This window comes from Arachis ipaensis, chromosome B4, assembly GCF_059453495.1.
Source record: "Arachis ipaensis isolate K30076 ecotype BB chromosome B4, ASM5945349v1, whole genome shotgun sequence".
Classification (NCBI taxonomy): domain Eukaryota; kingdom Viridiplantae; phylum Streptophyta; class Magnoliopsida; order Fabales; family Fabaceae; genus Arachis; species Arachis ipaensis.
The window spans coordinates 127,945,170-127,957,514 of NC_142439.1; the positions used below are offsets into that span (position 1 = coordinate 127,945,170).

At 29.2% G+C, this 12,345-nt stretch overlaps 1 protein-coding gene across 1 annotated transcript; it reads right to left on the reverse strand.

Moving 5' to 3' along the window:
- Window positions 1–8,056: 8,056 nt before the first annotated feature.
- On the reverse strand, window positions 8,057–11,846 carry LOC107639128 (uncharacterized). The gene is made up of 10 exons (XM_021121081.2): window positions 11,523–11,846; window positions 11,208–11,281; window positions 11,091–11,124; window positions 10,586–10,644; window positions 10,309–10,422; window positions 9,437–9,470; window positions 9,231–9,358; window positions 8,645–8,767; window positions 8,280–8,373; window positions 8,057–8,167 (listed from the first exon to the last, which is right to left on the reverse strand). Exons 1-8 carry the CDS (start codon window positions 11,844–11,846, stop codon window positions 8,647–8,649), a joined length of 888 nt encoding a protein of 295 aa, XP_020976740.1. The 3' UTR covers window positions 8,057–8,167; window positions 8,280–8,373; window positions 8,645–8,646.
- Between the last annotated feature and the right edge of the window lie 499 nt (window positions 11,847–12,345).

The window sequence follows — 12,345 nt, forward strand, 5'->3', positions numbered from 1 at the left end:
CGACACTTAGTCCCTTACTAATAATTTCAGCTGTTTTTATCGTAATGTAATGAAGTAGAAGGCCATGTATTTATATCCATAATTTCATATATTTGTGATCAATATCATATACTGACTGTCTGCCATTCCATATCTGCAGGTTAAGAAGGTTTCCTCTGATGCTCCAAGGTCCTGCTTTGCGTATCTAGACACCCTTGCTAGCATCCCTGAAGCTGATAAGAACCTTGTTTCTGCTGACGTCTGAGATGACTACACCTTCCGGATTCCCCCAGATTTCCAAAAGTGCTGCTTTGCAAGTATTGAAGCTAACTTCTTTATTAGAGATAATCTTACCCACCATATTCAGATTTCCTTCAATAAAACGGTCATCGTATTCTGGATTGAGGCGAACAACTTCACCCTCAATAGACTGATGCTCTTCGTAAGCCATGTCTACTGATATAGGAGTAAGTGAAATAAGAACTGACGTAGAAAAAGATAGATGACCTAAAGACACTCCTTAAGAGAGGAAAAATCTCCCTAGGAGAGATATGGCGGTCGTCACCGCTTTTTTCCAAGTGAGATGAATTTCATTTGTTCTCCTTTTTTGTGTTGATGGGCCCATTCATTCCATTCATTGCTTTTGAAACTGAGAATAAACAAATAAAAAAGACAAGGATGATAAAAGGTCCACACAGCTAATTAAGTGATGAGCCTAAACATTGCTTGAATCCTTGTGACTTAGGGCTTATTTGAAAAGCTTCAAAAGTAATTTTTTTGAGCTTTTAACTTATAAAAAGTAGTAGTATTAATGTTTGGTGCAATTTTCAAAATCAAATTGTAACTTTCTAAAAAACTATTTAAGAGCTTATAGAGAAGTTAAAAAAATGACTTCTCTCATAATACTACTAATTTTTATAACATTTCTATAAAATAAGCACTTTTAGAACTAAAAACACAAACACAAAATAACTTATTTATAAGCTACTTTTAATATAGCCATTTATTGTTTAAACTATTTTTTATAATTAAGTTGTTTATCCAAATTAAGATTTAGACTAAAAAACCCACACCCATGAAAGGGTGAATACCATTGTTGCATCCGAGAGTCATTCATTGCCGTTGCTCTTTAGAGAGATATAGATGGTTGTTCCGACCTAGCTCGGCTTGCACCCCTGTTTGCTGTGTGTCTTCCATGCCTGCAACTTCGGAGGAAAACGCATCCGTCGTTGCTGCGTGCGAAGGAGGGCCATGGTTTTATTGATGAATAAAAAACCTCTGTCCAGTTGCCAAACTTTACGCTCGGAGATCTACCTCGCTGCCGGATGAGCACGGCGAACTAGAGCGGAGAGCCAGTACAATCAATTTTGTGAAAAATAATACCAAACAAAAGTAAAGATTTTTTTTTAGTATACAACAAAAGTAAAGTTCATTCACAAAAATTGCCCTTCAAAAAATAACAGGCACAAAAAATATTTAGATCCACAGACCTAGATATTAATCACAAAAAAAAAATGTTCAAATAATAAAACTTTTCATTTTGTGAAATAATGATTTGAAAAAAAAAACTGTAAATATTAATCATTCAATTACAAACATAAACAAATTACAATTAGATTAATTATCATAATTAAATTGTTAAATAAAAATTTATTTTTTTATATTCATTTAAATAAAAACCCTGATAAAAGATACACACAACTAATAAAATCACTAAAATAGAATGTAAAAATATCTTTATTTGTCCAAATAACTAAATTATATTAAGTGTTATAGCTTTATTCTAAAATGCATTTTTTTTAGTTATTCATTAAAAAATTGAAAAAAAAATATGTTTATAGAGTGGTATTAGTTATTTCGTTTTACTTTATGGTTATGATATTATGATTCTGCTAATAATTTTTTTTTTTTTTGTGAAAGTTACTCCAACTTAACAAAATCATTTACAAATCTCTCCTTTAATAATTCTATAATAATAATAGAAATGCATCTTATTTTTATTTTTAATTTTGAGGACCTGAAATAATCATTATATTTTTTTTGTCTGAAATCATTGTTTATAATGGTTTGATCTTTTTTTAAGTAACAATAATAGTGTGATTTTTATTTTCTGAAGTTTACATCAAAAGTCCAAATTTTATTCCTCCAAAAAATCATTCCATGAAAAACAAATTTGAGCATAAATAATTTGGATAATTATGAATGAGAAAGTCTATCGTACTCCAAACATGGATAATAAACTAATAATAATCATTTTACTAGAAACGAGATTCTCTTTTGATGGTGAATTCTAATGTCACTTGTTCACAGGTGTGAATAAAACAATCACACATTACACTCTTCACGTGACAGCAAGCCCAAAAAGATGAGGCTAATGCTGTCAAGTTGAAATATTGCTCCTCTTTAAGAACTAAGAAGTTACTATCCATTATAGCACAACTATTAATTAATTATTATTTTTTAACAATATACGACCCATCCGTAGTAACAATAATGTACACGTTTTTTAATAATATGGCAAAATTTTGAAATGTATCAGTATACATGACTAGTACACTGTATATAATAAATTTAAAAGGTTGATATATTTAGTTAAATATGATGATAATTCTAATGTTTAAAAAAATTATTCACATAATTAGGTAGGTTCGTAATTTATGTTAAATACCTCACCTGCTGTATCAAATCCACAAATTACATATAACATTTTACTCATAATTCAATATTTATTATTAAAAAGTTACACACAATATTATTATTATTATTTTTTCAAGCAGTTAGGGTTATGTTATTGCTAATGAAACAAAAAAAGATTTTGATATTGATTTATTTAGTGCAGTGGTTTAATTTAGGTAATATAATGAAATGTTATATTATTATTATTATTATTATTATTATTATTATTATTATTATTATTATTAGTAGTAGTAGTAGTAGTGTATAAATTAACAAAATAGTTAAAATAATATTTTTAAATTTATCAAATATTAAATCAGCATTTCCCAAAAGAAAAAAAACTTTACCAATTTCAAAGTCTACTCCTTTTCTAATTTCTATTTTTTCGATAATATCATGCTTTAAAAATTATAATCTAAAATAATTTAATAAAAAAAAATCCTATGCAGTATCTATATATTATTGTAGGAAAAACTACCAAAAGTACTCATGAAGTTTATGAACGCTGGCGAAAGTATCCATAAACTAAGGAAATTAACGCTGTACCCATGAAAGATGGGTTTCGTACGACAAAAGTATCCAAACCCTAATTTATTTTTTAATAAAATTCTCAAACTACTCCATTTTAACCCCATTCTACTGTCACTCCCTCTCTTCTCACTGCTTTCTCTCTCCTCACTTCTCCCTCTCTCAAAAACTCTTACAGAGTCACATAACTCTCCTCCTACCTCTTCATTGCCGTCTGCCACCCACCTACCTATCACCGCCAATTTCCTCCCCTCTCATTGCTCCCTCCTCTCACTCTTAAGGTGACTACAATACCTTCATCGCGCGCCTGTGACCCAACCTAAGGAGAATGGTGCCGTGCCGCGCCTGTTCCAGTCGAGGAGAACGTTGTCGTGGCGCACCTAACCCAGTCGAGGAGAACACCGTCGTCATGCACATGAGAAGAGAAAGGGTTCGTGGTACTGTTGCATGCAAAAAGAGGGTTTGGTAAACTTATGACTAAATTAGCTGAGGTCCGATCTTCCACCACCACCACCACCATTGATTTCAGCTTGATTTGTTGTAGGAGTAGTTTTGGACTCCATGACAAGAATTTTAAAGGCGCAAGTTGGGTTATGAAAGGTTGAAAAAGTGAGTTGAGGTTGAGGGTGAAGTAGTTTGGAAATTTTATTAAAAATTTGGCAAAAAATTAGGATTTGGATACTTTTATCATACAGAACTCATCTTTCATGGGTACAACATTAATTTCCTTAGTTTATGGGTACTTTTGTCAGCGTTCGTAAATTTCATGGATACTTTTGGTAGTTTTTCCATTATTGTACCTTCTCTTTTATTTGTGACTACAAAGAATCTCCTCCTCCTCCTCATAATAATAATAATAATAATAGATATCAAAAAATCAAACAAAAGAGTAATACAAAAAAATAATTTTGCAGTTCCATTATGATAAGGTTTAATTACTTTGTTGATTTCTATAGTTTTGCGAAATTTTTAATTAGGTCCCTATACTTTTTTTCTTTTTAATTGGGTCCCTGCACCAATTTTTTTTTTCAATTGAGTTCTTATATTTTTTTTCCTTTTATTTGAGTTCTTCTACCAATTTTTTTTTTTAGTTGGGTCCCTATACAATTAAGCCAATTACTACTAAGAGAGACCTAATTGAAAAAAAAAATTTAGTGCAGAGATCCAATTAAAAAAAAAATATAAAGACCTAATTGAAAATTTTGCTAAACTATAAGAACCAACAAAATAATTAAACCTTATGATAATAGAAAAATTATCCAATATTTCACACTATTTTAATGAAAACGACGAAAATAAGCCGCCAAATATTTTGGCTTTGAAAACTGCTGCTATGATCTTCTTTATTTATTTATTTTTTGTTCTAAATTAAAGGTATATGTGACAGGGTTAGCAACTTAGCATACATAATAGAAAAAGGAGATCCAATTAAAAGACACATGACCATGTAAACGCATTAACACTTAATATTTTTTATATGCAGAAAAATATTAAAATTAATATTAAGTCTATAGTTTAATTAAAAAATAGTGAAAATCAGGTACAGTTAATTTTATGTAAAGTTGATAATTAAAAGCTGTTAGATAAAAATTTAATTAAATTAGTCAAATTATTTAACGACTCTCAATTATCAACTTTACGTAAAATTAATTATACTTAAATTTTTACCTAAAAAATTATATTATAAATAAAAGTATAATATAATAATATAAATATGTATAATGTAATTAAGAACTTTAATTATCTTCGTTTTTAGATTTTAATTTTAAAAATTTCTATTATTTTTTTAATTTTTATCTAATTTTTTCTATCTCTTAATATAATATAATATCGTATCAAAAAATTACATTAATTTTGGCTTATTTGTTAAATTTAAAAATATAAAAACACATACATTTGTCAAACAGAATTTTTTTTTTATAAATGACTTTTTTCCATTTATTTATCCATCTTTTTATCTATTTATTTATAATTTTTCATCATCATAATCATCATCGTTATCATTTTATCATTGCCATTATCTATTGCTATTATAATTGTTACTTTAATTGTTGTTGTCGTGGTCGTCATTATTGTTGTTATTATTGGTTAATCGTGAACAAATTCTATTTAATTAATTAATTAATCAATAATAATAATTGTGAACAATTTTTATTTTAATTCTTTTGTAAATGCAGTCTTTATTTAATTTGGAAAAAATAAATATTATTTAAATTATAATTATTTGCATAATTATTTTTAGGTAATCATTTTATAATAAATGTATTAAGAATATATTTAATTATTTTGTTGGTTTCTATAATTTTATTAAATTTATAATTAAGTTTATATATTTTTTCTTTCAATCACATTTTTACATTATTTTTAATTTTGTAATTAAGTATTTTTGTGTCAAAAATATTAAAATCAACGGAATATTCCTCTTAAAAAATCTCTGGTCAAAGTTCTAATTAAGTTTTTAATGGTAGGTATATTCAATTTGTATAAAAATATTTCGTTAACTCTAGCTTTCTTATACTAAAAAGGACTTAATTACAAAATTTAAAATAATATAAAGACCCAATTAAAAAAAAATAAAAACCTAATTTTAAATTTGATAAAATTATAAGGACTAATAGAATAATTAAATCTTAAGAATATACTTGAATTAAATGTTAATTCTTTTTTATATATAATTAGACTCTTAAATCTGAACTCTATCAAAGAGTAATTTTTCTTTTTTGTAAATTGAAAGTTTTTTTCTTATTTTTCTGTAAAAACAATAGTAGAGAATCTTTTTTGTTTTTAAATATTTTTATTGTGTGCTCTTTATGACCAGTTATTTTAATTTCAAAAAATACTTTTCTTTTTGTCTTTTTATATTATAATCACAACATATTGTAACACTTATATTTAGTTTAGTTTTATAATGTTTTAAATATATTTTCTTTTATCTTTAACAATTATTTTAGTTATATCTCTAAAAATTGAACTATTAGTAATATCTTATCTAAGTGACAAATTAGCATAACATTATGAAGTTATTAGTTAGCCATTAACTATTGGTTATTGATTCACTAAAATCAACAATAATTTTTTATAAAATTAGTGTGAATAATGTTCGTGTGATTCTTAATATGAGTAATACAAAACAAAAAAATACAAAGTTGAAAGAAGAAAAAAGTACTTTCAATTATATTAAGCGTAAAATAGACATAGATTTTATATTTAATTAGAATGAAATTAAAAAAATACAAGGGTGTGATTTCTTATTTTAATTAGCAATTGAGGTATTTTTTTATATTTTTTACTCATAATTTCATATAATGGGTATTTATTCTTTTCTTTTTTTATGAAATATGATAGTCATGAAATTTATACAATAATACAAATGAATTGATAGTATGATATTTAAATCCTAACTGTTATTGCATAATCCATGACTTGGTCTACTCATATTTTTTTCATGATAGTTATATTCTATCCTGCCTATGTAACCATGAATAATTTATATAATAATTTTAGTAAATAAAAAATCAATAATTTTGTGATAATAAATACTACATGCATCATTGACTAAACTAACTGTATTTAATCAAATTTAATTTTTTTAATCATAATTTAATTAGAAAATACAATTCATAAACCTAAAAAATTAAAAATATGATTGATTATGCAATCATATTAATGATATCAAGTTAAATTTTTAGATATACTCATTGATCATCCGTATGATTTAACAGTGAAATCATTGCAGGTTGGGTATATTAGTGGATTTATTGTCGCACTCAACTATCACAGGTTTCATGGGTCACAGCGAACTTTTTTTTTTTTTTTTTGGATTTTCTACGTTATTTTTTAACTCGGTAAGTTAAGGACTGATCTTCTGCGGTATTGAGTTCTATTTAAAGATTTGTCAATAACCAATGGATTGTTACATGCAGAAGGCAGAATTTCAAAATGAGTTTGATTAAATTGTTTATCCAAATTGGGTCTAATTCATCAATAATTTTACAAAGACAATCTTCAACATAAACAAAATAACTCCTAACTAAATTTCTAGTTGTCAAATATTATTGATATATAAATCCTAAATTTCTTAAAAATTTAATTATAAAAATACATTTCGGGCAAATAAAAAAATTTTCACTACAAAAATTTTGTTTATTTGTGGCAGTTTTTTTTCTTATTTGTGGAGGTTTATAACCCCCACCAAATAGATTGTGGGGGTTCTAAAACCCCCAAAATTTGAGGTGCCACGAGGCCTTTTATGGGGGGTTTTGTGTGTGTTTAGTGAGGGTTTTATATTGAATTTTTGTGGCAATTTTAAATCACTTTTGTGGCAGTTTAAAACCCCTACAAATTAATTTTTTAATTTAACAAAAAATAACTATTTTTTGAGATTTTCAAACCTCCACAAATTCTATAATTATTTATTTATTTTTAATTTCAAATTATTCATTAATCTCATCTTATTTACATACTCTCAAATTAAAAATTTATTTTTTAATATCAAAAATAGTAAACACACTCAAAGATAAGTCTTAAATACCAATTCGGTTGAGGAATTCCATAAAATCACCACAAAACAAGATAATCCAACTAAATTCAATACACAATGGTAAGGTTCAAAGTTAAGCCAATCCAATCAAAAACAGATTAACAGCCTGCTACCCGTAAATGAATCACAATTCTCATGAAAGATACAGAAAAAAACTTTCAAAAGGTGTAAACTAGTAATACTAAAATAATACACTTCTTACTATGCTTAAATATCACTAATATTAAGTTATCCTTCTAGTGTAGTGACATCAATTAAAAAGTCAATTACTAATTGCTCTACAAAAACTAAATATATTGTCAATGGTGGTACTAACCAACTATTTTTAATCTTGACTCTCCATGGAGGTAAGCCAAGCCTTTAGCAATGCCTATACAAATTTTGCGCCTTGTTGACCAGTCCAATTTCAATTGAGTTTTCTCTTTGCCTTTATTGCAATTGTCACTGAAATTAGATAACAAAGCCAAATGATCAGTAGATATATTTTGTATACAACATTTTAGCTTATTAACGAAAAAGATACCAAACTCAAATATACAGAGTAAAGAAACATTACCTTAAGGTAAATATATCTTGCAGGAAACACTAAAGTTGTTTGTTGCAGCTTTGATTTGCCTTAAGGTAAATATGCCAGTTTTTAGATCCAAACCCTGTAGGTTTGTTAGTTGAAGCCAAACAAAAGGAGAATGAAAAGTGAATTAAGATATCTGTTTTCGGAAACTTAGTTATTGCATATGGAAAAATGGTCATTATTCTAAGAATATTAGAATAAATGAAAAGACAATCCATATATTTGGGTTTAGGAGTTGATAAGATAATTAATCAGCATTTACACAAGCAAATTCATATCAAGTTCTTGTTTGAAAATTAATATTTACTATTAAATAGAGTAGCACCCTATAGTAGCATCTTAGTTCTTACCTCTATATAATGAACTTTTTTGTCGTAAACATCCTCGCCACCAAGCTATACCAAACGCCATGACAATAACAAGTGCTCCAGCCAATACAATTCCAATGATAGCCCCCATAGCTATGCCATTTCCTAGTCAAAGTTAGGGCTTAATTTTGATCGACTAAGTGCAGACTTCCTCACATATAACATGACAACATGCATATATGCTCTGCCATAAAACTATAAGTAAACTATATGTCAGAAGATGCATATGCTCTGCCATCAAATGTGTGTATTTATGTATATAAATGAAGATGCATGTCTTTTGTTGCTGTCTCTTGAGTCTTGCATTCTCTTCTAGCAAGTGATCCACTTTAAGCTGCAACTCGCTCGTATATGCCTGAAATAATACACAGCAAAACCAAAAAAAATGAAGACTTGAAGCAAAAAATAAAAGATAAGAACAAAAGAAAAAATTCTACCTCATGAAAGCTTTGTGAAGTTACTCATCTGCAACATTTCTTATCCAAATCCCTTCACAACAAAAACAAGATGCATACACTATCAATGCAATCAAAGGAAGACTTGTCTAAAAGAGTATATACTGACCTACCTAAGGAGTACATGTCTTACAGCAGAATCAATGTAGTTCTTGACTGGTTGCCCTGAGGAAATCATGTACCCGTCCTTGAACTTCATGGATTTAGCGCGCTGAGCCCTCAACTTGCCACTAACGATGACCTGCACAGAATCAAAATGTTATCACAACCTAAGCATAGCAACAAAGAAACCTGAAATCAAATGCTGTCAAGAACAAACCTCGCATTCCTTGGCGCCATTTTTCATAACAAACCTCAAACCACCATAGCAGGCCCAACAAAAGTAGTTTTAGAAATAAATTTCATATTGTTTAGTGGTACAGATAAACAGCAAGGGAAGTATCCTATTCATTAGAAGAATACGCATACAGCAACCTGACTAACACCAGCCCCTAACATCTAAAAAAAATGAAGATCCAAATAAATACAAAACATAATTCATTCAAATAATAAAATAAAATTTACAATGTAACAAACCAATCAGAGCAATATAATGACATAGCAAAAGAAGCAGTAGCTAAAGAGTTAATATTAAAAGATTTATCCCCCCAGCATTACAACATGAATATAATAGAATTTCATGAATATAGATGATATGGAGGACATAATGATTTAGTCATCTTCCGACACAAACTTGGTGGAGCAGGCACCAAATTTTCTTTAAAGATGACAAAGCATGCTATTCTACAATCACCAAATCAAACCAGAGAAATCCGAGAAAGGAATACTTGATTAAACATAAGAAAATAATCATTCAGATAAGATAAACAAATTTATAGGGTTTAGGTCCTCTTTGATGTTAACTTGATTACTCTTAGCTAGGTCTCTTATGATACCATTATGAACAAATACTAGGTTTGACTAACAGGAGCTTAAAATCAAAGCTAAATACTAGTCAGATTAAGAATGAAACAAAGAATTCAGGACATACTCTGTTGATGTGTGCAACAATTCATAAACCATATCTGTCTATTAGACTCAACAACAAAAGGAATGTCAAAATCAGTTGTATATAATTCCAGTCAGCTACCATTAATTGAAAGCCTAAAACTGTCCTTATTTTATATGACAGGTTATAGACACGATTGCTACCTGCAACACATTTGGTAATTTAGCCTCTGCGCAAGCTGGGTGGCAATAGTAGACTTCCCAACACAAGCAGTGCCACAAACAAGGATTACCAATGGAACTCTTTGATGATGAAACCTTAAAGGATGATAAAAGCAGAAATATGCTTCATTATTACTAGAACTATAAAATATCACCCTCAAGAGTCTTTTTTTTTTTTACATATATTTTTAAATGATATTAACACAGATACATGTTGTAGAAACAAAAGTCATCTCCAACAGAAAGATTACATACTAACCTTGTCATCATCTTATAATGACTAATGTACTCTTCTCCATATCCCCGGCTCTCCATTACCTACACAACCAGATCTCTATTAGAAAATTTCTATTGATTAAACTACTACCATCATTTGGAAAAGCCAAGGACATCCAGCTATGATAACTTTATCCTAAATATAATGGAATTCGACTTCCTACTATTAAGAGACATGTAGTAAATAAAGTTAGGTCCCATGTAATTATATTATGAATTTAAAACCAACCAGTAATAATAATAATAATTAATATTGACATTCCAATAATGTACTTAAATCCAAAAAGACCTATCCAAAGAATCAATCAACCATATTATCTTTATGCACTAATTTTCGGTACATATGTATAAGATTTTGCTCCTGGAGTAATACTTTCCCATAAAATTTTAATTTTGGCCATGAGTTCAAATAGTAAAAGCAAATACATTACAAGTCAAGAAATACGGGATGTACAGAATGGAGAAATGAAACCATAGATTTGGCATACCTTGAATAAGTTGACCTCCAAATTGGACTGAGAGCTGTAGAATGGAAAGAAAATTTTAACCAGCTATACTAGAACTCAGCAGGAAACTAGAAATGGAAAAGAAGCCAAATAACATACACATATAGAAGACTATTGTCAATGAGGAGCTTCTTCAGTTCAAGAGCAATTTTAATAGCTACATGATTTGGAATCTACAACCAACAAGCAAATATCAAATGATACTAACCAAATCGAATCCACATTGCAGCATTAAATCCAGTCTATAAGGGCAAGCACAACACTTTTCAACACAATCCAATCTCAGTCCTATCCATCTAAAGTAACTTATAAGCAAAATGAACAATTGAAGAGTGGATTTTCATACCTTGGTTACAGTTAGCATCCTACTGAGCAAAAATCTAGACAGAATGAAATTGAGGTTTCGAAACAGACCTTAACGAAATCGTACTTGGAAGAAGCATTTCGGGAAGAGAATTTGTTTTTGGAGGAGAAGCTTTTCTTTTCGTTGCTTTCTTCACCGCTGGCGGGGCTCGAAGGCATGGGTTCTTTCTCAAAAGTGACCGTATCGCAACCTGAGGAGACGCATCGACGGAAGAGACAACGGGAAAAGAAATCGTCGAAGCACGTGGTGGCATTGGCGCTAGTATCAAGGAGATGAATGGTTGTAGCGGTGGCGGTGGCAATGGCGGTAGCGACGGCACGGCGATGGCGACGGTTGTAATTTAGGGTTTCGGTTAGATTTTGCTCTCTCCCCATCTCCCTCGAAGGTAGCCCTTGTTTGTGGGCTTTGAGTGGTTGTTTGGGCCTTTAAAATATTGAGAATTTTATTTCTGGGAGTTTTGTAAATTGTCATAAATAAATAATATGGGGGAGGTTTTTAAAAACCTCCACTATAAAACCTCCATCAATTAGTAAGAATCTTGTAGTGTTTAGAATAAAATTAAAATAAAATAAAACCTAAAAATACTTTTAAAATTTGTTCACAAATTTTAGATAAAAAAATATTTTAGCCAATTCAACATGAGAGGTTTGATATTCACTAGAGGCTGTGTTTCTAAGTTGTTGTTCACGCCCAGTAATTTACACGCATTCTTCTTTTTGAGTAGTTTTAGACTCTAGAGAAAGAGTGAGAGAGCGAGTGTAACACCCTCACTATCAGAATGTCACACTTCCGACTGCGCTATTGTGATAGTTTGAATATTACGACAACTCTAAACATATTTAATATTAAAATATGAGCCTGTTTAATTAAGCT

Bases quoted from the DNA above. Each gene is read 5' to 3' on its own strand.
- LOC107639128 (XM_021121081.2), bottom strand. From the start codon at position 11,846: ATGGGGAGAGAGCAAAATCTAACCGAAACCCTAAATTACAACCGTCGC. The intron at 11,282-11,522 runs GTCTGTTTCGAA...TGTTGGTTGTAG, and splicing joins CCAAGTACGATTTCGTTAAG to ATTCCAAATCATGTAGCTAT. The intron at 9,359-9,436 runs GTTTGTTCTTGA...GATTCTGTGCAG, and splicing joins ATGGCGCCAAGGAATGCGAG to GTCATCGTTAGTGGCAAGTT.